Here is a 27400-nt window from a genome sequence, read left to right on the forward strand (position 1 = left end):
ATAGTGCCCCATCGTTGGTATCAGTGGGAGGAATAGTGCCCCATCATTGGTGTCAGTGGGAGGAATAGTGCCCCATCATTGGAGTCAGTGGGAGGAATAGTTCCCCATTGTTGGCGCAAGTGGGAGGAATAGTGTCCCATCATTGGTGTCAGTGGGAGGAATAGTGCCCCATCGTTGGTATCAGTGGGAGGAATAGTGCCCCATCATTGGTGTCAGTGGGAGGAATAGTGCCCCATCATTGGTATCAGTGGGAGGAATAGTTCCCCATTGTTGGCGCAAGTGGGAGGAATAGTGTCCCATCATTGGTGTCAGTGGGAGGAATAGTGCCCCATCATTGGTGTCAGTGGGAGGAATAGTTCCCCATCATTGGTATCAGTGGGAGGGATAGTGCCCCATCATTAGTGTCAGTAGGAGGGATAGTGCCCCATCATTGGTGTCAGTGGGAGGAATAGTGCCCCGTCATTGGTGTCAGTGGGAGGAATAGTGCCCCATCATTGGTGTCAGTGGGAGGAATAGTGCCCCATCATTGGAGGCAGTGGGAGGAATAGTGCACCATCATTGGTATTAGTGGAAAGAATAGTGCCCCATTGTTGGCGTCAGTGAGAGGAATAGTGCCCCATCATTAGTGTCAGTGGGAGGAATAGTGCCCCATCACTGGTGTCAGTGGGAGGAATAGTGCCCCATCGTTGGTATCAGTGGGATGAATAGTGCCCCATTGTTGGCGCAAGTGGGAGGAATAGTGCCCCATCATTGGTGTCAGTGGGAGGAATAGTTCCCCATCATTGGTGTCAGTGGGAGGAATTGTTACAAAGTTAGTCTGGCTGAAAAAAGACAAAAGTCCATCCAGCTCAACCATAGAAAAAAATTTAATAATCCTACACCCACAGTTGATCCAGAGGAAGGCAAGAAACCCAGCAAAGCACGATCCCATTTGCTCCTGCAGGGGAAACATTCCTTCCTGATCCCCCGAGAAGCAATCGGAGGCAATTGTGTCCCAGTGTTGGCGTCAGTGGGAGGAATAGTGCCCCATCATTGGTGTCAGTGGGAGGAATAGTGCCCCATCATTGGTGTCAGTGGAAGTAATAGTGCCCCATCATTGGTGTCAGTGGGAGGAATAGTGCCCCATCATTGGTGTCAGGGGGAGGAATAGTGCCCCATCATTGGTGTTAATGGAAGTAATAGTGCCCCATCATTGGTGTCAGTGGAAGGAATAGTGTCCCATCACTGGTGTCAGTGGAAGGAAGAGTGCCCTATCATTAGTGCCAATAGTAGGAATAGTGCCCCTTTATTGTTGTCAGTGGAAGGAATAGTGCCCCATTGTTGGTATCAGTGGGAGGAATAGTGCCCCATCATTGGTGTCAGTGGAAGGAATAGTGCCCCATCATTGGTGTCAGTGGAAGGAATAGTGCCCCATTGTTGGTGTCAGTGGCGAGAACTATGCCCCACTGTTGGGCCCCCAGACCGCAGTTTGGAGACCACTGCTCTAAGACATGTATTTTATTTTACAGAGGTGTGAGTGTGAAAGAAAGATGAAGATTCTTCTCCTCCTCCAGTTGTTCGTCTCACTGGTCCTTGCAACCGATCGTGACCAACAAAATCAACAATATGGCTCTGACCGTCACCCCGAATGGCGAGAGTCGGTATCTCAATCTCAGTTGGACTTTGCTGTGAGGATTTTCCAACAAATTTCATCACCAGTAGAAAGGCCCCCACCAAACCTAATTATTTCACCCATCAGCATCTACACAACCCTCTCCATGCTGGCTCTCGGGGCCAGTGGTAAAACTGTAGAGGAAATTCTCTTCGGCTTAGGCCTGAACAACACCGAGACAGACATGGTGCTGCATGAAGGCAATAGAAAGATTCTTCAAGAAATACATCAGCAAACCAAAGACCTGGATTTCAAGCTTGGGAAAGAGGTCTTCATGGAAAAACAGGGAAGTTTTCAACCTGAATTCCAAGTATCTTTGGCTGACTACTACAACGCCTCCATTCATAACATCAGCTTCAGTGACCCACAGACTGCTCAGAACACCATCAATAATATTGTGAGCGAAAATACGGATGATAAGATCAAGAATTTGGTCAGTGACTTGGATTCGAAGACATCAATGGTTGTCCTGGACTACGCAGTCTTCCAAGGTAAGTCCATTTTGCTGTTGATTGAAAAAAAAGTAGATTTTGGAGCAACAGATGTTACTAAACTACAGATACAACAACCATCGGTCTAACTTTTTCAAGAGTCCATCCCAGAAGGGCTGTATTTACCGTATGGCCCTTGTAGGCCAATCTCTAGGTCTCCAGAATAAGGCGGCAGCACTAGACCTGAAAAGTAGATTTTGGAGCAACTGACGTTACTAAGCTGCAGATACAACAACCATTGGACTAACTCTTTCAAGAGTCCATCCTGGAAGGGCTGTATTTACCGTATGGCCCTTGTAGGACAATTTCTAGGTCTCCAGAATGAGGCGGCAGCACTAGACCTGAAAAGTAGATTTTGGAGCAACTGACGTTACTAAGCTAAAGGTACAACAACCATTGGACTAACTTTTTCAAGAGTCCATCCCAGAAGGGCTGTATTTACCGTATGGCCCTTGTAGGCCAATCTCTAGGTCTCCAGAATGAGGTGGCAGCACTAGACCTGAAAAGTAGATTTTGGAGCAACAGATGTTACTAAACTACAGATACAACAACCATTGGACTAACTCTTTCAAGAGGCCATCCTGGAAGGGCTGTATTTACCGTATGGCCCTTGTAGGACAATCTCTAGGTCTCCAGAATGAGGCGGCAGCACTAGACCAGAAAAGATGTTGTATCTGTAGTTTAGTAACGTCTGTTGCTCCAAAATCCACTTAATAATAAGATTATGAGCAACAATACGGATGATAAGATCAAGAATTTGGTCAGTGACTTGGATTCGAAGACATCAATGGTTGTCCTGGACTATGCAGTCTTCAAAGGCAAGTCCATTTTGCTGTTGATTGAAAAAAAAGTAGATTTTGGAGCAACAGATGTTACTAAACTACAGATACAACAACCATCCGTCTAACTTTTTCAAGAGTCCATCCCGGAATGGGCTGTATTTACCGTATGGCACTTGTAGGCCAATCTCTAGGTCTCCAGAATGAGGCAGCAGCACTAGACCTGAAAAGTAGATTTTGGAGCAACTGACGTTACTAACCTCCAGATGTTGTATCTGTAGTTTAGTACCGTCTGTTGCTCCAAAATCCACTTAATAATAAGATTGTGAGCGACAATACGGATGATAAGATCCAGAATTTTGTCAATAACTTGGATTTGAAAACATCAATGGTTCTCCTGGATTATGAAGTCTTCCAAGGTAAGTCCATTTTGCTGTTGATTAAAAAAAGGGCTGTATTTCCCGTATGGCACTTGTAGGCAATATCTAGGTCTCCAGAATGAGGCGGCAGCACTAGACCTGAAATTTACAAAATTATATTTTTTTTCTTTCATTTTTTTTTTATCATCTGTCCACCTCCGAAACTTGGTGGCTAAATTCAGCAACATGCAGTAGATGTAGGAAGAGAGTATGTTGGGAGGAGTCAGAGGGTTCTTAACAACATCTTTTGTTTGGAGGTGGGAACGGTTAAATAGTAGACCTGCGTGTTACGCAAACTCCATGCTGCCTATAGTACCTGAATCTATCAGTAGTTTCTATTAGGCAGACACATGAAGCAGAGCTTGTATTGAAGGGCATCAACATTCAAGAGTGCCTATTATGGCAATGGCTACCTATAGCCCCTCATAGTTTCCCAACTGGGGTTTTGTGAGAGGTTCCCAGGGGTTTCACCATGATCTACCCCTCAGTCACAGGCAGCTGATGGGTAGATTACACGCTCCGAATGCAGAGGGGTACCAGAAAACATGGAGTTTCTCCGCTGCTCTCTAACGGCCCCTCCTCCCATCCTGTCCATCTTGTATGTGAAATCACCTGGGATGGACAGGAATAGAAGGGCTGGTGGGGAACACCGTTCCGAAAAGAGGAAAGATCCCGGCCGCTTCCCTACCATGCTATACACATGAAACCAGTACTGTAATGTTCTGTGCTCGTGCTGGGCGCCCCATAATCTGCACTGCTGTGTGCCCCATAATCTGCCCCATAATCTGCCCTGCTGGGCGCCCCATAATCTGCCCCATAATCTGCCCTGCTGTGTGCCCCATAATCTGCCCCATAATCTGCACTGCTGTGTGCCCCATAATCTGCCCCATAATCTGCACTGCTGTGTGCCCCATATTCTCCCCCATAATCTGCACTGCTGGGCGCCCCATAATCTGCCCCATATTCTGCCCCATAATCTGCCCCATAATCTGCACTGCTGGGTGCCCCATAATCTGCCCCATATTCTGCCCCATAATCTGCCCCATAATCTGCACTGCTGTGTGCCCCATAATCTGCCCCATAATCTGCACTGCTGGGCGCCCCATAATCTGCCCTGCTGTGTGCCCCATAATCTGCCCCATAATCTGCACTGCTGCGTGCCCCATAATCTGCCCCATAATCTGCCCTGCTGTGTGCCCTATAATCTGCACTGCTCCTATGTAATGCACCCTGCTCTCATGTAATGTGCCCTGCTCTCATGTAATGTGCCCTGCTCTCATGTAATGTGCCCTGCTCTCATGTAATGTGCCCTGCTCCCATGTAATGTGCCCTGCTCCCATGTAATGTACCCTGCTCCCATGTAATGTGCCCTGCTCCCATGTAATGTGTCCATCTCCCATGTAATGTATCCTGCTCCCATGTAATGTATCCTGCTCCCATGTAATGCGCCCTGCTCCCATGTAATGTATCCTGCTCCCATGTTATGCACCCTGCTCCCATGTAATGTATCCTGCTCCCATGTAATGTATCCTGCCCTCATGTAATGTATCCTGCCCTCATGTAATGTATCCTGCTCCCATGTAATGAATCCTGCTCCCATGTAATGTGTCCATCTCCCATGTAATGTATCCTGCTCCCATGTAATGTATCCTGCTCCCATGTAATGCGCCCTGCTCCCATGTAATGTATCCTGCTCCCATGTTATGCACCCTGCTCCCATGTAATGCGCCCTGCTCCCATGTAATGTGCCCTGCTCCCATGTAATGTGCCCTGCTCCCATGTAATGTATCCTGCTCCCATGTAATGTATCCTGCTCCCATGTTATGCCCCCTGCTCCCATGTAATGTATCCTGCTCCCATGTAATGTATCCTGCTCCCATGTTATGCCCCCTGCTCCCATGTAATGTGCCCTGCTCCCATGTAATGTATCCTGCTCCCATGTTATGCCCCCTGCTCCCATGTAATGTGCCCTGCTCCCATGTAATGTATCCTGCTCCCATGTAATGTATCCTGCTCCCATGTAATGTGTCCTGCTCCCATGTAATGTGTCCTGCTCCCATGTAATGTGTCCTGCTCCCATGTAATGTATCCTGCTCCCATGCAATGTATCCTGCTCCCATGTAATTAGAGATGAGCGAATTATTCAAAAATTCGATTCGGCTGATTCGCCGAATTTCAGGAAGAAATTCGATTCGATGCGAATTTATTCGCTATGAAGTTAACTTATAAAAAGGGTTTCTAGGCTTCAGAGAGCCTTTAAATTAGTGCAGAACACTGTACCTTTAATTTAAATGCCCTTGGAGATGAGGAAGGAGAAGGAGAAGGAGAAGGATGAGAAGAAGGAGAAGGAGAAGGATGAGAAGAAGGAGAAGGAGAAGGATGAGAAGAAGGAGAAGGATGAGAAGAAGGAGAAGGATGAGAAGAAGGAGAAGGATGAGGAGAAGGAGAAGGAGAAGGAGAAGGAGAAGGATGAGAAGAAGGAGAAGGAGAAGGATGAGAAGATGGAGAAGGAGAAGGATGAGAAGAAGGAGAAGGAGAAGGATGAGAAGGAGGAGAAGCAGAAGGATGAGAAGAAGGAGAAGGAGAAGGATGAGAAGAAGGAGAAGGAGAAGGATGAGAAGAAGGAGAAGGATGAGAAGAAGGAGAAAGATGAGAAGAAGGATGAGAAGAAGGATGAGAAGAAGGAGAAGGATGAGAAGAAGGATGAGAAGAAGGAGAAGGATGAGAAGAAGGATGAGAAGAAGGAGAAGGATGAGAAGAAGGAGAAGGTGGAGAAGAAGGATGAGAAGAAGGAGAAGGATGAGAAGAAGGAGAAGGATGAGAAGAAGGAGAAGGATGAGAAGAAGGAGAAGGAGAAGGATGAGAAGAAGGAGAAGGATGAGAAGAAGGAGAAGGATGAGAAGAAGGATGAGAAGAAGGATGAGAAGAAGGAGAAGGATGAGAAGAAGGATGAGAAGAAGGAGAAGGATGAGAAGAAGGAGAAGGATGAGAAGAAGGATGAGAAGAAGGAGAAGGATGAGAAGAAGGATGAGAAGAAGGAGAAGGATGAGAAGAAGACGGATGAGAAGAAGGAGAAGGATGAGAAGAAGGATGAGAAGAAGGAGAAGGATGAAAAGAAGGAGAAGGATGAGAAGAAGAAGGATGAGAAGAAGAAGAAGGATGAGAAGAAGGAGAAGGATGAGAAGAAGGAGAAGGATGAGAAGAAGAAGAAGGATGAGAAGAAGAAGAAGGATGAGAAGAAGAAGAAGGATGAGAAGAAGGAGAATTCCAAGCCGGCAAAAAGTGTATCTGCAGAGCTCCGCTATTTCTTAGCGGAGCTCTGCAGATACACTTAGCGGAGCTCTGCAGATACACTTTTTGCCGGCTTGGAATTCTTCTTATTTTCATCCTACTTCTTCTTCTTCTTCTTCATCCTCATCCTCATCCTCTTCTTCTTCTTCTGAGGATGAGGAGGAGGATGAAGAAGAAGAAGAAGAAGTAGGATGAAAATAAGAAGAATTCCAAGCCGGCAAAAAGTGTATCTGCAGAGCTCCGCTATTTCTGACAGTTCTGTGACATTCCCTCCATACAGCGGTTGAAACATTGTATCTATTTGTTTCCATAAATGGAAACAAATAGATACAATGTTTCAACCGCTGTTTCAACTGCTGTATGGAGGGAATGTCACAGAACTGTCAGAAATAGCGGAGCTCTCTGCAGGGACACTTTTGCCGGCTGATCGGGAAAAATCCGATTCGCGCACCCGAAGTAGGCTAATATTCGGATTCGACGCAAATCGAATTTTTCCTGAAATTCGTATCGAATTCCGGTTCGCCTGGTTCGATTCGCTCATCTCTACATGTAATATATCCTGCTCCCATGTAATGTGTCCTGCCCTCATGTAATGTATCCTGCTCCCATGTAATGTATCCTGCTCTCATGTAATGTATCCTGCTCCAATGTAATGTATGCTGCTCCCATGTAATGTATCCTGCTCTCATGTAATGTATCCTGCTCCAATGTAATGTGTCCTGCTCCCATGTAATGCGCCCTGCTCCCATGTAATGTATCCCGCTCCCATGTTATGCCCCCTGCTCCCATGTAATGTGCCCTGCTCCCATGTAATGTATCCTGCTCCCATGTTATGCCCCCTGCTCCCATGTAATGTGCCCTGCTCCCATGTAATGTATCCTGCTCCCATGTTATGCCCCCTGCTCCCATGTAATGTGCCCTGCTCCCATGTAATGTATCCTGCTCCCATGTAATGTGTCCTGCTCCCATGTAATGTGTCCTGCCCTCATGTAATGTATCTTGCTCCCATGTAATGTATCCTGCTCCTATGTAATGTATCCTGCTCCCATGTAATGCGCCCTGCTCCCATGTAATGTATCCTGCTCCCATGTAATGTATCCCGTTCCCATGTTATGCACCCTGCTTCTTTACCAGGGTAAAGACGCAAGCTGGTGCTTGGACTCCATACCCACAGGAACGCCGGGTTGGTGTTCCTCACTACCACAGAAACCTGGCAGCTACTGACTTCAGCCTGCTCTGTCATTTCTGCTGCTCTGGTGCTGTCAGGAGCATGTATTGTTCCTGCTCCTTGGGTCCTGACCCCTGATGGTGAGGATGGACTTGCAGCAAGCTGGAACCAAGGTGGTGGCCCCCAGGTACACCCAGCTGATAATGAGACCAATCATGTAATCAGAGTACAGATGGCAGGAGACAGAAGAGAGAAATGAGCTGAGGACAGAGCAAACAGAAGACAAAGCCGGGGAAGTCAGACACTGAATACACCATACACAAGGCAAACAGGAGCTCAGAGAACAAGGAAGCTGCTCAGGCAACACGGGCTGCACTGAGCGTGTTCAATATATAGAAGGAAAATGGGAAGCGGGCCAGGAAGTGATAGAAGGGAAGGATGTTATAAGTTTCACTGAGTAAATACAGCCTGATAAAACAAAATATGTGTCTGTCTTCATTTCAGGCTACAAAGCACAAAATGTGATTCTTTTCTATGCCCCCTGTATATAGTAAAATATGCCGCGTATAGAAACAAAAGCTGAAAAACCTAAAACGAAAATACAATTAACCCCAAACCATGATCATGTACCCTTAAATCACCCATCTTTTGTTCCTCCAGGTAAATGGAAATATGGGTTTTCCCCACAAAATACAGAGATGGGAAACTTCACCGTGAAAAAAGGGAATTCTGTCTTAGTGCCAATGATGCATCGGTGGGGATTGTTTAGGACATACAAGGACACGGAGATGGACTGCAATGTGGTGGAAGTGCCATATATCGGAAACATTTCCCTTCTCGTCATCGTACCGCAACTGGATGACCTCTACCACGTGCAGCAATCACTTACCCCCCAGAGGATTAAACAGTACATACGTTCAGTGAGAATCAGGTATGTGTGAGATGGAATACGAGAGATCGGCCAAATGATCATATGGATGACAATGTGCCACTTAACCACTTCCTGTCCGGACACTTTCCCCCCCTTCCAGTCCGGACACTTCCCCCCCTTCCAGTCCGGACACTTCCCCCCCTTCCAGTCCGGACACTTTCCCCCCCTTCCAGTCCGGACACTTCCCCCCCTTCCAGTCCGGACACTTTCACCCCCTTCCAGTCTGGACACTTCCCCCTTTCCAGTCCGGACACTTTCCCCCCCTTCCAGTCCGGACACTTTCACCCCCTTCCAGTCTGGACACTTCCCCCCCTTCCAGTCCAGACATTTTCACCCCCTTCCAGTCTGGACACTTCCCCCCTTCCAGTCCGGACACTTTCCCCCCCTTCCAGTCCGGACACTTCCCCCCTTCCAGTCCGGACACTTTCCCCCCCTTTCAGTCCAGACACTTTCACCCCCTTCCAGTCCGGACACTTCCCCCCCTTCCAGTCCGGACACTTTCACCCCCTTCCAGTCCGGACACTTTCCCCCCCTTCCAGTCCGGACACTTTCACCCTCTTCCAGTCCGGACACTTTCCCCCCCTTTCAGTCTGGACACTTTACCCCCCTTTCAGTCTGGACACTTTCACCCCCTTCCAGTCCGGACACTTTCACCCCCTTCCGGTGCGGACACTTTCCCCCCCTTTCAGTCTGGACAGTTTCCCCCCCTTTCAGTCTGGACACTTTCACCCCCTTCTAGTCCAGACACTTTCACCCCCTTCCAGTCCGGACAATTTCACCCCCTTCCAGTCCGGACACTTTCCCCCCCTTCCAGTCGGGACACTTTCCCCCCCTTCCAGTCTGAACACTTTCACCCCCTTCCAGTCTGGACACTTTCACCCCCTTCTAGTCCGGACACTTTCACCCCCTTCCGGTCCGGACACTTTCACCCCCTTCCGGTCCGGACACTTTCACCCCCTTCCGGTCCGGACACTTTCACCCCCTTCCGGTCCGGACACTTTCCCCCCCTTCCAGTCCGGACACTTTCACCCCCTTCCGGTCCGGACACTTTCACCCCCTTCCAGTCCGGACACTTTCACCCCCTTCCTGTCCGGACACTTTCACCCCCTTCCAGTCCGGACACTTTCACCCCCTTCCAGTCCAGACACTTTCACCTCCTTCCTGTCCAGGCCAATTTTCATCTTTCAGCGCTATCACACTTTGAATGACAATTGCGCGGTCATGCAACACTGTACCCATATGAATTGTTTAGCATTTTTTTGAGAAAGATAAAACTTTATTTTGGTGGTATTTATTCACCGCTGGGATTTTTATTTTTTTTTGCTATTAAAATGAAAACGTCCAAAAATTTTGAAAAAAAGTGTTTTTCTTATAAACTTTTGCAAATAAATAATCTTTCATCATAAATCTTGGCCAAATTTTATTCAGTTATCTTTTTAGTAAAAAAAACACAAAAAAACAAATTAGTTTATAACCATAAAATTATAATTTTTCTAAATTTTACATTTTTATTTTATTTATAATATCATTTATGTTTTTTTTTTTTTACATATCGTCACCCTAGCAGTACAGTCACCATGGTGACACTGTACTACTTGTGGGGGGTGATAAAGAATTTTTTTTTTTTTTTACACTGATTGCTATTACACCCATAAAGGCTGTAAGAGGAATCATTTCTCCTTCTCTCTGACTGCATTCTTGCAGCCATTGAGAAATACTGTGCGAGCTGTGATTGGTCACATCTTGTCACATGGTACAAGGCTGTTGTGAATAGCCCTGTACCATGTGATCTCTGTGATCATTCACAGATTTCACATGTAGTAAGCAATGATGTCAGAAGTGACATCTTGCTTACTACTCTTCATGTGATCACTGATTGGCCAATCAGTGATCACATGATTGGGACCTCGCACAGAGGTCCTGTCCAACGATCGGTGTTCCGCTGTGTCCTCCGGACACAGCAGGCACCGGATCGTGGTACTGTGCACTCCCAGGGAGTGCACACAAGCAGGGGTCGGGGAGGCTGTTTATAAACGGCCACCCAACCCTGCACTGCCACCGTCCGGCTGTTTATATACAACAGCCGGATAGGAGGTGGTTAATGTTTACTGGATGAATGCCGGAGGACTGTGAGAAGAGGGAGGTAAAGGGGTACACCATAGGTGTAGGATGAGGTACAACAAGCAATGCAACTATGTCAGCAACAGGGGCTTTCTAAAAGCTGTTTCCAACAAAAGATGCTAGACGGCAGGACACTGACCAATGTTTATAAACAATGTTACTTTGTATCTCTCTATCTCCCATCTGATCAATGTTTATAAACAATGTTCCTTTGTATCTCTCTATCTCCCATCTGATCGATGTTTATAACCAATGTTACTTTGTAACTCTCTATCTCCCGTCTGATCGATGTTTATAAACAATGTTACTTTGTATCTCTCTATCTCCCATCTGATCGATGTTTATAAACAACGTTACTTTGTATCTCTCTATCTCCCGTCTGATCAATGTTTATAAACAACGTTACTTTGTATCTCTCTATCTCCCGTCTGATCAATGTTTCTAAACAACGTTCCTATGTATCTCTCTATCTCCCGTCTGATCAATGTGTAGAAACAATGTTACTTTGTATCTTTCTATCTCCCGTCTGATCAATGTTTATAAACAATGTTACTTTGTATCCCTCTATCGCCTGCCTGATCGATGTTTATAAACAATGTTACTTTGTATCTCTCTATCTCCCATCTGATCGATGTTTATAAACAATGTTACTTTGTATCTCTCTATCTCCCATCTGATCGATGTTTATAAACAATGTTACTTTGTATCTCTCTATCTCCCATCTGATCGATGTTTATAAACAATGTTACTTTGTATCTCTCTATCTCCTGTCTGATCGATGTTTATAAACAATGTTACTTTGTATCTATCTCCCGTCTGATCGATGTTTATAAACAATGTTCAATTGTATAAATTAATTTATAAATCAATTTATAGTGCCGCGCTCCTATTTGCAAAATCCTTAACTATAAATAATCTCACACTTATAAATACACTAAAAGTGCTTAAGTTGATACATAAATAATATTATATCAAATAAATATCTGTGACTTATAAATAAATAAAAATAAATTAGATAATATTCTAAATTAATCAAAATCATAATCTGTGGGGATACATATCACGTGTGATCATTTAATCAATATTGTGCAAATTCATAAGTGGATGTACATAAATTAATAAAGTGCATAAATAAAGTCTTTTATAAATATGTGCAAATGTGCAGGTGAATTCCTTTTTCCTCCCTCCAGGTGCCGTGTGATCTCAATATGCGCTCACCTTAATATTTGCCCAAATATATTTAGGCAAATAGACTTTTAATCCTTCCAGGATTGATGGGATAGTGCTCATAAGCAAGATGTTCCAGGGATAATATAGATCTATTGGAATCCTCCTGTGCTCTCCTCTTTCTCCATATGCAGCTGCTCAGGCATGAGTATTAACAAGCTCTATAGGTATCTCCCATTTCCCCTCCTGGGGACACCTCTTCCTCGTATGCTCCTTTCACCAGTATGGGGGATATATATCAAATAAAACAAAGAAGAAAGACCATGGTGCCTTATCCTTGTATGAAAAAGTGATTTATTGCTGCCAGGTGCGGTGATACACAGCAGTATGTGGCACTATTGTGGTACGGGTCAGCAGTGGATACAAGATCTGCAGTAGATATATATTACTCTGCCTTTGCCTCTCTGTCTGCCTCTGCTTCTGCTGGAATCGCCGAACCCCCCTGATGAAGTCACGTGACCCTGTGACGATACGCGTAGGGGAGGGGCTCTGACGTCACGACATTGCATCGGAGAGGTTCGGCGATTCCAGCAGAAGCAGAGGCAGACAGAGAGGCAAAGGCAGAGTAATATATATCTACTGCTGATTTTGTATCCACTGCTGACCTGTACCACAATAGTGCCACATACTGCTGTGTATCACCGCACCTGGCAGCAATAAATCACTTTTTCATACAAGGATAAGGCACCATGGTCTTTCTTCTTTGTTTCATTTGATATATATCCCCCATACTGGTGAAAGGAGCATACGAGGAAGAGGTGTCCCCAGGAGGGGAAATGGGAGATACCTATAGAGCTTGTTAATACTTATGCCTGAGCAGCTGCATATGGAGAAAAAGGAGAGCACAGGAGGATTCCAATAGATCTATATTATCCCTGGAACATCTTGCTTATGAGCACTATCCCATCAATCCTGGAAGGATTAAAAGTCTATTTGCCTAAATATATTTGGGCAAATATTAAGGTGAGCGCATATTGAGATCACACGGCACCTGGAGGGAGGAAAAAGGAATTCACCTGCACATTTGCACATATTTATAAAAGACTTTATTTATGCACTTTATTAATTTATGTACATCCACTTATGAATTTGCACAATATTGATTAAATGATCACACGTGATATGTATCCCCACAGATTATGATTTTGATTAATTTAGAATATTATCTAATTTATTTTTATTTATTTATAAGTCACAGATATTTATTTGATATAATATTATTTATGTATCAACTTAAGCACTTTTAGTGTATTTATAAGTGTGAGATTATTTATAGTTAAGGATTTTGCAAATAGGAGCGCGGCACTATAAATTGATTTATAAATTAATTTATACAATTGAACAATAGCAACACAATTAAGTGGGTTTGTGTAAGTGCCAGCGAACCTTAGTACACCATACTAGTAGACAAGAATTAATAGCTTACTGAATACCTCATTCATAATAGCTCACAAGTAGTCACTCTTTATATTATAAACAATGTTACTTTGTATCTCTCTATCTCCCGTCTGATCGATGTTTATAAACAATGTTACTTTGTATCTCTCTATCTCCCGTCTGATCGATGTTTATAAACAATGTTACTTTGTATCTCTCTATCTCCCGTCTGATCGATGTTTATAAACAATGTTACTTTGTATCTCTCTATCTCCCGTCTGATCGATGTTTATAAACAATGTTACTTTGTATCTCTCTATCTCCCGTCTGATCGATGTTTATAAACAATGTTACTTTGTATCTATCTCCGGTCTGATCGATGTTTATAAACAATGTTACTTTGTATCTCTCTATCTCCCGTCTGATCGATGTTTATAAACAATGTTACTTTGTATCTCTCCGTCTCCCGTCTGATCAATGTTTATAAACAATGTTACTTTGTATCTCTCTATCTCCCATCTGATCAATGTTTCTAAACAACGTTCCTATGTATCTATCTCCCGTCTGATCGATGTTTATAAACAATGTTACTTTGTATCCCTCTATCTCCCGTCTGATCGATGTTTATAAACAATTTTACTTTGTATCCCTCTATCTCCCGTCTGATCGATGTTTATAAACAATGTTATTTTGGATCTCTCTATCTCCTGTCTGATCAAATCATGTTCCAGCATTTTTACCTTCATTCCAGGTGCATCAAAAAAAAAAGTGTCCAAAGTTTTCCAGTTTATTTCCTTTAGAAAAGCAGCCACAGCTGAAAAGTCGCAGCAGACAAGCCTCTCCTCTGCCAGAATGCTGCAGAGAAGGACCCCTTCTCTCTGTGTGTAAGCAATGGTCTCTCCGCAGAGATCCCTGACTTCCCACAAGCGAGGTGATCCAAGATGGAAAAAAAGGGGGTTATAACCCTCCCTTACTATCTCCAAAACAAAAAAAGGGTTTTCCCTCAGGTGTATGCTAGAATTATACTTTAACCACTTCCTGTCTGGCCCATGTACAGAAATGGCTGGGCGGGAGCAGTGCAGGAGCGGGTGGCCATTTATAAACGTCCTCCCCGCTTCCCTGCTTGTGTCCTCCTTGGGAGCGCATGGAACCTGATTCGGTGCCAATCAGTGATCACATGAATAGGAGTAAGCAAGATGTCACTTCTGACATCATTGCTTACTACGTGTGAAATTTGTGAATGATCACAGAGATCACATGGTACAGGGCCATTGACAACACCCTTATACCATGTGACAAGCTGTGACAAATCACAGCTCACACAGTATTTCTCAATGGCTGCAGGAATGCAGCCAGAGAGAAGGAGAAACGATTCCTCTTACAAGGGGGTGGAAGTGTCTGGACTGGAAGGGGGTGGAAGTGTCCGGACTGGAAGGGGGGGAAAGTGTCCGGACTGGAAGGGGGTGGAAGTGTCCGGACTGGAAGGGGGGGAAAGTGTCCGGACTGGAAGGGGGGGAAAGTGTCCGGACTGGAAGGGGGGGAAAGTGTCCGGACTGGAAGGGGGTGGAAGTGTCCGGACTGGAAGGGGGGGAAAGTGTCCGGACTGGAAGGGGGGGAAAGTGTCCGGACTGGAAGGGGGGGAAAGTGTCCGGACAGGAAGGGGGGGAAAGTGTCCGGACTGGAAGGGGGGGAAAGTGTCCGGACTGGAAGGGGGTGGAAGTGTCCGGACTGGAAGTGAGGGAAAGTGTCCGGACTATAAGGGGGGAAAGTGTCCGAACAAGAAGGGGGGGAAAGTGTCCAGACTGGAAGGGGGGAAAGTGTCCGGACTGGAAGGGGGTGGAAGTGTCCAGACTGGAAGGGGGGGAAATTGTCCAGACTGGAAGGGGGTGGAAGTGTCCGGACTGGAAGGGGGTGAAAGTGTCCGGAATTGAAGGGGTTAATATCTGATTGGCTGAGAGGGTTGTAGCTTACAAACACTGATTGGCTCGTAATACGGTAGCCTGGAATAGTTGGTTTTGCAGACACTGAAGTGTTTTTTTTCCTCCACAGTATTGTGAGCCTTTACTTACCCAAAGTCACCTTCACCCATCCGGTCAATCTGAAACATTACTTGATGGTAATGGGCATGGAAAACATGTTCAGCAAGGATGCCAACTTCATACAGTTCTCAAGAGATCAAAAGCTAAAAGTTTCAAATGTACGTATCATTCTTATCTTTTTCCATTTACTGACTTTCCGTGCCTTGTTCTGCAATGTGTCTCTGTATGGAAGTGGCCATCTTGGTAGAGGCAGGGCTTAGCTTCCTCATGATAGAGCTGTCCCCCTGATGACTGGTGATCTGATGTGGGGAATGATTTTGAAGAAGCATCAAGAAGGGTGGAGTCAGGACAGATCCAAGGAGTGAATTAATGAGGCAGAAGCTTGGAGATCCTTGCAATGCAGGTGCTCAGGTACAGCTTTCTCTCCAGCAATGAGAACAGTGAGCAGCACAGAAGTGAGATCACATGTTGAACATATTGAAAGTATCCACTTTTTCCTGGGTAGGCCATCAAGATGACCATCCTCTCCAAGATTCTTTATTTCTTCTAGACCTTACCGATCCGGGTTCCTGCTTTTGTCTGCTCCAAAATAGGATCCTTGCATTCATTTGAGCTCATAAGCATCTCAGAGTAGCCCATGCTACCCTTTATGCCCACAGATTGAGAGGTGGACTTGCGTTCCTGAATGTGCCCAGATATTCCCTGGCTGCACAAATTTTGCAACTTGCAGTATAGCATGCAACCTCGGACGTCCCCTTTTGGGTACATCTTGAGATTCCCAATTGAGCCCCCATGCTGGAGTTGGCCCTCCTATGGCTCCCCCCATTATCTGTACCCTCCTCTCTCAGCTCCCTCATTAACCATGGCCCGCACCTTTCAGGCAACCTAACGTCTCCTTTCCTCCCCCTACTTTCCATCTTAAACAACCTGCTCTTTCCGGCAGGGATGGACCAACCCCAGGCCTTTGCCTAGTGGCCTGCCCATGGCTTAATTTAGGTCCACCATTTTCTGGGGTCTAGTTTCCTGTCCTGGACTTTCATCGACGAGAATCATGACGTGTCCTCTGTGGCATCGTACCGATACCCGGAACTCCGACACTGGATTTCTACCCTTCTTTGCAACTCTTAATTTCCATTTCAGAAAACGGGCTTCGAACATACCTGTCTCCATTCTCCCGGAGCTCAGGGCACCATCTCCTTGGTCTATTCCTCCCTCTCCATAGGGGGCTCATCTCCCACCCAAAAGTCTCTTAATAGGAATGAGATGTAGCTGCCTCTATAGATCTGGAAGACTGGACTACGGTCTGGTCAATCATATCTAAATGCTCCTTCAACACGGTCACTTTGGAGGCAGCTTACAAGGTCCTCCTTTGCTGGTGTTGGGTTCTGGCCCGCATAGCTCATTGTCATATGGTGATAGATGGTTCAGGGGCTATGGCCAACATACAGATGAGATCCACATCTGGTGTTCCTGTCCTCGATTGGTGGGATTCTAGTCAAGAGTTTATGGCCTTCTAACTACGCTCTTTTTATGTACCCTTCAGCAGGGACTCCAGAAATGGGCTTATCTATTGTCAGGCCTCTATTCCTGTCAACAGAAGTTGGCCACATATCACTTCATAGCCGGAAAGTGCATTATTGCTAGGGCCTGGTAAAAACCTTCAGTTCAGTTTGCGGAGGTGAACAGCATTTTGACCACCCTAATGGTTCAGGGAAAAAATGACCAGCATACTGATCACTCTAAATTCATCAAGGTGTGGAAACAGTGGTAATAGAAAATGCTGGTGTACCTGGCTGTCATGTCAGCAGCACTTCTGCTATTTGTTCTGGTCTCCCAAACCATAGGCTCTTCAGGCTTAGCATATTCTTGCAGCACTTCACTGCACGGGGCCCACTCTTGGTCTCTGGACAGGATCCCCCAGCACCCTGGGAGCACACTGGCCTCTCCCACTCTTGGCCTCTGGACAGGGTCTCCCAGTATCCTGGGCTCTCCCACTCTTGGTATCTGGACAGGGTTTCTCTGCACCCCAGACTCTCCCACTCTTGGCCTCTTGACAGGGTCTCCCAGCACCCCAGCTCTCCCACTCTTGGACTCTGGACAGGGTCTCCCAGCACCCTGGCCTCTCCCACTCGTGGTCTCTGGACAGGGTCTCCCAGCACCCCAGAATCTCCCACTCTTGGACTCTGGACAGGGTCTCCAGCACCCTGGCCTCTCCCACTCTTGGTATCTGGACAGAGTCTCCCAGCACCCCAGGCTCTCCCACTCTTGGCCTCTGGACAGTGTCTCCCAGCACCTCGGGCTCTCCCACTCTTGGTCTCTGGACAGGGTCTTCGAGAACCCTGGGTTCTTCTACTCTTGGCCTCTGGACAGGGTCTCCCAGCACCCCAGGCTCTCCCACTCTTGGCCTCTGGACAGGGTCTCCCAGAACCCCAGGCCCTCCTATTCTTGGCCTCTAGACAGGGTCTTCCAGAACCCCAGGCCCTCCCACTCTTGGCCTCTGGACAGGGTCTCCCAGCACCCCAAGCTCTCCCAATCTTGGCCTCTGGACAGGGTCTCCCAGCACCTCGGGCTCTCCCACTCTTGGTCTCTGGACAGGGTCTACGAGAACCCTGGGCTCTTCTACTCTTGGCCTCTGGACAGGGTCCCCCAGAACCCCAGGCTCTCCCACTCTTGGCCTCTGGACAGGGACTCCCAGCACCCCAGCTCTCCCACTTTTGGACTCTGGACAGGGTCTCCTAGCACCCTGGCCTCTCCCACTCTTGGTCTCTGGACAGGATCTCCCAGCACCCCAGGATCTCCAACTCTTCGCCTCTGGACAGGCTCTCCTAGAACCCAGGGCTCTCCCACTCTTGGCCTCTGGATAGGGTCTCCAAGTAACCTGGGCTCTCCCACTCTTGGCTTCTAGATAGGGTCTCCCAGCACCCAAGACTCTCCCACTCTTGGCCTCTGGACAGGGTCTCCCAGCACCCCAGGCTCTCCCACTCTTGGCCTCTGGACAGGGTCTCCCAGCACCCCGGGCTCACCCATTTTTGGCCTCTGGACAGGGTTTCCCAGCACCCCAGGCTCTCCCACTCTTGGCCTCTGGATAGGGTTTGCCAGCACCCTGGGCTCTCCCATTCTTGGCCTCTGAACAGGATCTCCTAGCACACCGGACTCCCCCACTCTTGCCCTCTGGACAGGGTCTTCCAGCACCCCAGGCTCTCCCACTCTTGGCCTCTGGACAGTGTCTCCCAGCACCCCGGGCTCACCCATTTTTGGCCTCTGGACAGGGTTTCCCAGCACCCCAGGCTCTCCCACTCTTGGCCTCTGGATAGGGTTTGCCAGCACCCTGGGCTCTCCCATTCTTGGCCTCTGAACAGGATCTCCTAGCACCCCGGGCTCCCCCACTCTTGCCCTCTGGACAGGGTCTTCCAGCACCCCAGGCTCTCCCACTCTTGGCCTCTGGACAGGGTCTCCCATTACCCTGGGCTCTCCCACTCTTGCCCTCTGGACAGGGTCTCTCAGCACCCCAGGCACTCCCACTCTTGGCCTCTGGATAGGGTCTCCCATTACCCTGGACTCTCCCACTCTTGGACTCTGGACAGGGTCTCCAGCAAACCAGGCTCTCCCACTCTTGGCCTCTGGACAGGGTCTCCCAGTACCCTGGGCTCTCCCACTCTTGGACTCTGGACAGGGTCTCCCAGCACCTCGGGCTCTCCCACTCTTGGTCTCTGGACAGGAACTTTGAGAACCCTGGGCTCTTCTATTCTTGGCATCTGGACAGGGTCTCCCAGCACCCCAGGCTCTCCCACTCGTGGCCTCTGGACAGGGTCTTCCAGAACCCCAGGCCCTCCTACTCTTGGCCTCTAGACAGGTTCTTCCAGAACCCCAGGCTCTCCCACTCTTGGCCTCTGGACAGGGTCTCCCAGCACCCCAGGCTCTCCCACTCTTGGCCTCTGGACAGGGTCTCCCAGAACCCCAGGCCCTCCCACTGTTGGCCTCTGGACAGGGTCTCCCAGCACCCCAGGCTCTCCCACTCTTGATACTTACATATGCCTCTCATGGACTCTCCAGTTTCTTCAGCTCTCTCGGTCTGAACCCGCTGACCCACTTAGATATCTCAACTCTCCCGTTGCTGTGGGTAAGGGAATCTCATGGAGTCATGTTTCTCCAGTAGGTCACCTCTCCTGGCTGGAGCCCACCTCTATCGTCACACAGAGACTCTGGAGGAGATTTACTAAAAGACGCACAGGATCCGGTGCAGCTCTGCATAGAAACCAATCAGCTTCCAGGTTTTATTGTCAAAGCCTAACTGAACAAACTGATGTCATGCTTACCCCCTGGTCAGGCACTATAGCTAGCTTCTGTGTTCTTCACCCATAGCAGTCCCCTTTCCCATAAGGCAGGCAGGCCTACTGGTACTCAGTTGCCCCTAGGATTTACACACAATGCTATAGTGCCTGGCAACCACACCAAGGAAGGCATGAAATGAGCACAGCAAACAGGTACTTGCGGTTGTCAGACAGGCAGGGTGGTTCAATGACAGTCCAGGTGCAAGGCTGGCAAAGTTCAGGATAGTCAGAGTCAGATCCATAGTCAAAAGGCAGGCAGAGAGTAGTCTGTATCCAATCTAGCACAACAGGGAGCTTGCTGCACAAGTAACCAGCGCTATCAAAAACATGAGACTGCAGGCTTGGCTGGCTGAAATCAGGTTTGCTCTACATTTCAATCAATCACCGTGCAGGTGAACAGACAGACAGGGATGCATCATAGCTAAAACCAGGATGCTGGAGCGAGACCAGAAGCTGACAAAAATAGGAGCCTTTACACGCCCCGACAGCCGAAGATAGAAGCTAATTGGTTAAATACACGCCAGTACCAGATTCTGTGTGCACCCCTTATAGTACATCTTTGCCTCCGTCTCCAAATGGTAGAAACTGCCCTGAGCTACTCCCAGACCTGGCTGACAATGCTCCTGCGCACCAGGACTTACACAGGCAGCAAGCATCCAGAAAAGTCCAGACAGAGGATTGAAGGTTCCCTCCCACCGAAGACCCTCAGGAATCTTCAGTCTCCAGGCCCCGATCCAGGAACCAGAAAACACAGAAAACTTTACGTGGTTGTAATCCCTTCCATATACCGAGTGATACAGAGATGAAACAAATCCTCCGACAAGTTGTGCCGATTTATATACAGTCTTCTCTCCTCTGCATCCATTCAAAGTGCACAATTTATAAAGCTTGTCTAAAAGTTCAGGTAAAAGGGGGTGGAGAGATGAAATTACACTCTGCAGAGCTCATTGAGGAGAGGTTTGAGAGCTGATTGGAGGGAAGAGACACACACCCCCTTGACATAGCTCACAGGAACGGAGCTGAGGCCATCAATCTGCTGGAGCTCTTCCCTGTCACCTTTTTACTCTTGGTGTCAGGAAAACTTGTCAGAAGTGACTCAAGCTGATAGCAGAGGAAGGAGGCAGTGTAACGGAACCGGTACCCGACCGCACTTGGGTATATTCCGTTATACTGCAGCTTCCCCTGTCCGAACACCATCCACGGACCACACCCTCGGAATCCCTCAGGAAAATAGACAGACAACCAGCTCCTACTAAAACAGGAAGCCAACTCACTTTATTGTACACAAAACATGTTTTATACAGAGGGCGGGGAAAGACAACCAGGGACAGGAAACACCTCATCACCCCTCCCCATCCAACCAGACACAGAACAATGGGATGCAACCATGTGGCAAAGGACATTGCCCAACCCCCACACCAATACACAAACAGTACATCCCATAATAGTTGGCTGGACAGGGAGACACAGCACAATGGGGGGTAGCACATGGTAAACAGACAATGGACAACACACTATACACAGAACTCAGACATTCACATACACACCCTGTAACCCTTAACAGGCACAGGGTGCCTTAAACATAATGAGGGGGACATGAGCTGACCAAGCGGTCCCCCCACCCCCAAAAGTCACTCCCGTCACATATCTCCCCTTTCGGTAGGAGAGTAACACAGGAGTAGATCCCAGACGGATGTACTCTGAAGTTACTCTGCACCTCCAGTCCCCCAATGCCGGCACCTACACAGTACCCCAAACAAATTGTCCCACACCAAGCGTTACTCACCCAGCCAACCTCTGCCTCTCCCGTAGAACATACCCGCCGCTGGGGAGAAGTACGGACTGGTCCTTCTCCCGGAAATCCTCTCAGCCGCTGGAGAGAAGACAGGGTGGCTGGGCTGACTCCATCCTTCTGTAGGGGATCTGGGCCGACTACCCAGCATCCCCGGGGTATCCAGGTGGTGGCTGTAGTTGCTAGGCAGAGGCCAGCGGCGCTCTGCCCTGTTGCCAGCACTTCTGCTGGGGATCTCACATCTGCTCCGGCTAACCGTGGGGGAGGGAGGCTGACTTCCTCCACTCTGGCTGACTCTGGGGGAGGGAGGACAATAACCTCCTCTCCCTTCTCACCCTGGGCCTCTGAAACTACCACAGGCATGGGGCAGAGGTCCTGGATCCTCTGTCCGGTTGTCAGCGCTTCAGCTGGCAGCTCCCCGGCTGGTTCCTCATCAGTAAAAAAGTTAATCAAATCCCCAGCCTCTGGAACTGGGGTTTGGGGATCGGGGCTCACCATCTCCTGTCCGTGGAACTCAGGAGACATTACCAGTGCTGGGCAGAGTTCAGTACTGTTTGGCCCTGTTGCCAGGTCTACTGCTGGTTCCTCCTCAGCTGAGAGGTCTATCAGATCCCCAGTCTCTGGAATTCCCACTGCTGATTCTTGGGCATGCTGCTGAACATGTCCTAGCAGCTGCCTGTATGCCCTTACTAGATCCAGTTCTTTCTTCAGCAGGTATTCCAGATCTGGTTTAAGTTCTGAGACCCCTGTGAGACTGAACATAGCCTCTCTGCCGTCTCGTAACTCCTTCAGAGTAGGTTCTCCTCTATCGCCAAACACAAAAAGGTCTGTAAGGCTCTCCCAAAGCAATCCAGGCCCACCAAAGTCAAGTCCCTCAGGAGAGCACTCTGTGGACACCCCTAAATATTCCTGCTCTGCGTACCACTGCAGAGCCCGATATCTATTGTCCAGTTGTATCTCCTGCTGGACCAGCCTGTCCAACTCAGCCAACCATTGCTCCTGGGGTCGCTCTCCCAGGAATGGCATCCGTAGCTTCCGATGGTCCCTGGCCCGTTCCCCTGGGGTTGGGTAGCACTTGCCTTTGTCCATACCAGCAGCCTGGACCGCTCCTCTCCAAAGCACCTCCCAAATCCGCTGCCTGAGCTCCAGGTACTGATCCGTAGACACAGTCCTGGGGTATGTTGCAAGGATGATCTGCAGCAGCCCTGGGAACTCTGATGCCAGGTCCATATCTCCACTGGGGTGACTGACGTCTTTTCCTGCTCTTGAATCCCGGTGGTGGTTTGGATGTGTTTACAGCTGGAAGCACAATCCCACCGCTTGCCACCAATGTAACGGAACCGGTACCCGACCGCACTTGGGTATATTCCGTTATCCTGCAGCTTCCCCTGTCCGAACACCATCCACGGACCACACCCTCGGAATCCCTCAGGAAAATAGACAGACAACCAGCTCCTACTAAAACAGGAAGCCAACTCACTTTATTGTACACAAAACATGTTTTATACAGAGGGCGGGGAAAGACAACCAGGGACAGGAAACACCTCATCACCCCTCCCCATCCAACCAGACACAGAACAATGGGATGCAACCATGTGGCAAAGGACATTGCCCAACCCCCACACCAATACACAAACAGTACATCCCATAATAGTTGGCTGGACAGGGAGACACAGCACAATGGGGGGTAGCACATGGTAAACAGACAATGGACAACACACTATACACAGAACTCAGACATTCACATACACACCCTGTAACCCTTAACAGGCACAGGGTGCCTTAAACATAATGAGGGGGACATGAGCTGACCAAGCGGTCCCCCCACCCCCAAAAGTCACTCCCGTCACAGGCAGCTTTTGTTTTTTTATCAGTTTACATCAATTTTCATCCGTTTACATCTATTTTCATCTGTGTACATCTGTTTTTTGTCTGTTTACAACTATTTTCGTTGGTTTTTGTCCGTTTACATCCATTTTCATCCATTTATATAATTTTTTCATCCGTTTACAACTATTTTTGTCTGTTTACAACCGTTTGTCTATTTACATAAATTTTCATTCGTTTACATCCATTTTTCATACGTTTACATCCATTTTTGTCTGTTTACATCCGTTTTTTGTCCGTTTACATATATTTTAGTCTGTTTTCATCCAGTTTTTGTTCGTTTACATCCATTTTCATCTGTTTACACCTGTTTTTTGTTCGTTTACATCCATTTTCATCTGTTTACATCCATTTTTTTTTGTTTACATCCATTTTCATCTGTTTACATCCTTTTTTGTCCATTTACATATATTTTAGTCTGTTTTTATCCGTTTTTTGTTCATTTACATCCATTTTCGTCTGTTTACATCCGTTTTTTGTTAGTTTACATCCATTTTCATCTGTTTACATCCGTTTTTTGTTAGTTTACATCCATTTTCGTCTGTTTACATCTGTTTGTGTACATCTAATGACACTTAGTGCTCCGGACTGAGACAAGGACACACTATAGAGGGATGTGCTTTGTTCATATTTCATATCTGAGGTCTACAACCACTTTAAAGCATGCGCTCAGAACAAACACCCTGAATCTATGCACTAGATTCGTCTCGATTTTCAGAGATTCAGGTGTATGCGAATCTCTGAATGGACATACAAAGTAACGAATGTCGATCAATCCAGAAAAAAAAAAGTCGTAATGAAATGAACAAATGCATTTGTTTCATTCGGATGAGGTCACACGATGCGATAATAGTTCGGGGAAATGAATTACATTTTCAAATTAATTTGCTAATTAAGTAAATTTGTGATTTAAATTGAATTTCTAAATGGTCGCAGGCGGTCAGTTCAGTTCCACAGTCCAATGCGAAGAACTCTTGGGTGAGCAAAAAAATCACCCATCAGTACACCCCCCCCCCCCCCCCCCCCCACACACAAAACACTAAACACTTCATACAATTTTGAAAATCCTTACAATTGAGGAGAAAAGTATAACTGAATTTTCAGGAAGTCATCTCCATAATTTCTAAAGATAACAGCATCTGCCAAGGAGGGGGTATAGCAGCCATGATGACATCATATCCTCTCCTCTCTCTCTGTGCAATAAAAGGAAACTACAGTTCCCATCAACCACGGGGAATTGTAGTGAATGTGGGCGGGTACACTAGGCAGCAGGAGCAGACTGAAAACTCATGGGGCCCCCGGGCAATAGGGGATCATGGGGCCCCTGTGTCCTTGCCCAAACTCAAAAAAGAATATGAAAAAGGTACCAGGGGCATCTCATGGGGGCCCCCTACTGACCCCGGGCCTTAGGGCAGAGCCCGAGTTTCCAAATGGTTAGTCCGCCCCTGCTAGGCAGATACATGTTTAATGAGTCTGAGAGTCTCAGTACCGAAGAATGACATCCCTGCTTCCTGGGGACAGAACTACAGAAGGGAGGTGCCAAGACCAGTGGCTGGGGGAATAATAGGCGTGGCAGCCACCAATCTTACAAACAGGATATAGTGAATGCGGATATAGTGAATGCGGGGTCCGGGGAGAGCGGATATAGTGAATGCGGGGTCCGGGGAGACCGGATATAGTGAATGCGGGGTCCGGGGAGAGCGGATATAGTGAATGCGGGGTCCGGGGAGAGCGGATATAGTGAGTGCGGGGTCCGGGGAGAGCGGATATAGCGAATGCGGGGTCCGGGGAGAGCGGATATAGTGAATGCGGGGTCCAGGGAGAGCGGATATAGTGAATGCGGGGTCCGGGGAGAGCGGATATAGTGGATGCGGGGTCCGGGGAGATCGGATATAGTGAATGCGGGGTCTGGGGAGAGCGGATATAGTGAATGCGGGGTCCGGGGAGAGGGGATATAGTGAATGCGGGGTCCGGGGAGAGCGGATATAGTGAATGCGGGGTCCGGGGAGAGCGGATATAGTGAATGCGGGGTCCGGGGAGAGCGGATATAGTGAATGCGGGGTCCGGGGAGAGCGGATATAGTGAATGCGGGGTCCGGGGAGAGCGGATATAGTGAATGTGGGGTCCGGGGAGAGCGGATATAGTGAATGCGGGGTCCGGGGAGAGCGGATATAGTGAATGCGGGGTCCGGGGAGAGCGGATATAGTGAATGAGGGGTCCGGGGAGAGCGGATAAAGTGAATGCGGGGTCTGGGGAGAGCGGATATAGTGAATGCGGGGTCCAGGGAGAGGGGATATAGTGAATGCGGGGTCCGGGGAGAGCGGATATAGTGAATGCGAGGTCTGGGGAGAGCGGATATAGTGAATGCGGGGTCCGGGGAGAGCGGATATAGTGAATGCGAGGTCTGGGGAGAGCGGATATAGTGAATGCGGGGTCCGGAGAGAGCGGATATAGTGAATGCGGGGTCCGGGGAGAGCGGATATAGTGAATGCGAGGTCCGGGGAGAGCGGATATAGTGAATGCGGGGTCCGGGGAGAGCGGATATAGTGAATGCGGGGTCCGGGGAGAGCGGATATAGTGAATGCGGGGTCCGGGGAGAGCGGATATAGTGAATGCGAGGTCCGGGGAGAGCGGATATAGTGAATGCGGGGTCCGGGGAGAGCGGATATAGTGAATGCGGGGTCCGGGGAGAGCGGATATAGTGAATGCGAGGTCCGGGGAGAGCGGATATAGTGAATGCGGGGTCCGGGGAGAGCGGATATAGTGAATGCGGGGTCCGGGGAGAGCGGATATAGTGAATGCGGGGTCCGGGGAGAGCGGATATAGTGAATGCAGGGGGCGGGGAGAGGGGATATAGTGAATGCGGGGTCCGGGTAGAGCGGATATAGTGAATGAGGGGTCCGGGGAGAGCGGATATAGTGAATGCGGGGTCCGGGGAGAGCGGATATAGTGAATGCGTGGTCCGGGGAGAGAGGATATAGTGAATGGGGGTTCAGGGAGAGCGGATATAGTGAATGCGGGGTCCAAGGAGAGCGGATATAGTGAATGCGGGGTCCGGGGAGAGCGGATATAGTGAATGTAGGGTCCAGGGAGAGCGGATACAGTGAATGCGGGGTCCAGGGAGAGCGGATATAGTGAATGCGGGGTCCAGGGAGAGCGGATATAGTGAATGGGGGGTCCGGGGAGAGCGGATATAGTGAATGGGGGGTCCGGGGTTTAGTAACACTTTAATTCTAGTTATTAACACTCTCCTGTATACAATTCTGTGATTTATCTTAGTGCCGATTTTTTCCATATTTTCATTTCTTCGCTCTTCTTACAGGTTTATCACCAGTCTTACATCAACATCAAAGAGAATGGAGCAGAGGCGAGTAGTGCGACTGACGCCCGATTAGACTTCGTCCTCCCGAGCCCCTTTTTCAAAGTCGACCGTCCATACTTAATGCTGATCTACCACAAAATTACCGAAACCATCCTCTGGTTCGGCCGAGTCATGGACCCGTCTTTGCAAGATCCCTAGAAGCAGGGAAAGGGAGAAATGTGATAAAGCAGATATAAACTTCTGTACAATATGGAAGCATTCTGCTCAGAATAAAGCGAATGAGCCGAGCAGTTTCTGTTTTGTGTTTTTTTCTGGATAACGTTCATATTAATAAGCCAGTAGCAGGTGAGCTTCAAGGATGTAGGACCCTGTAAGGTGATGTGGGACCCAGCAGGGTGATGTGGGACCCAGTAAGGTGATGTAAGACCCTGCAGGGTGATGTAGGACCCAGTAGGGTGATGTAGGACCCTGCAGGGTGATGTATTACCCAGTAGGGTGATGTAGGACCCTGTAGGGTGATGTAGGACCCAGCAGGGTGATGTAGGACCCAGTAAGGTGATGTAGGACCCTGCAG

General features: G+C 48.2%; 1 protein-coding gene across 1 annotated transcript; it reads left to right on the top strand.

Moving 5' to 3' along the window:
* Nucleotides 1-1490: 1490 nt before the first annotated feature.
* Nucleotides 1491-27113, top strand: LOC149434825 (serine protease inhibitor A6-like). The gene is made up of 4 exons (XM_089663326.1): nt 1491-2142; nt 8460-8730; nt 15505-15652; nt 26827-27113. The coding sequence occupies exons 1-4, from the start codon at nt 1491-1493 to the stop codon at nt 27022-27024; spliced, it is 1269 nt and encodes a 422-aa protein (XP_089519452.1). The 3' UTR covers nt 27025-27113.
* The last annotated feature ends 287 nt before the right edge of the window (nt 27114-27400 follow it).

This window comes from Staurois parvus, unplaced genomic scaffold, assembly GCF_062004578.1.
Source record: "Staurois parvus isolate SC_StPar_1 unplaced genomic scaffold, SC_StPar_1.0 ptg001665l, whole genome shotgun sequence".
Classification (NCBI taxonomy): Eukaryota; Metazoa; Chordata; class Amphibia; order Anura; family Ranidae; genus Staurois; species Staurois parvus.

Excerpts from the sequence above, each read along its gene's own strand:
- LOC149434825 (XM_089663326.1), top strand. The coding sequence starts at position 1,491 with ATGTATTTTATTTTACAGAGGTGTGAGTGTGAAAGAAAGATGAAGATT. Across the intron at positions 8,731-15,504 it reads ATACGTTCAGTGAGAATCAG|TATTGTGAGCCTTTACTTAC; the intron begins GTATGTGTGAGA and ends TTTCCTCCACAG. Across the intron at positions 15,653-26,826 it reads AAAAGCTAAAAGTTTCAAAT|GTTTATCACCAGTCTTACAT; the intron begins GTACGTATCATT and ends CTCTTCTTACAG.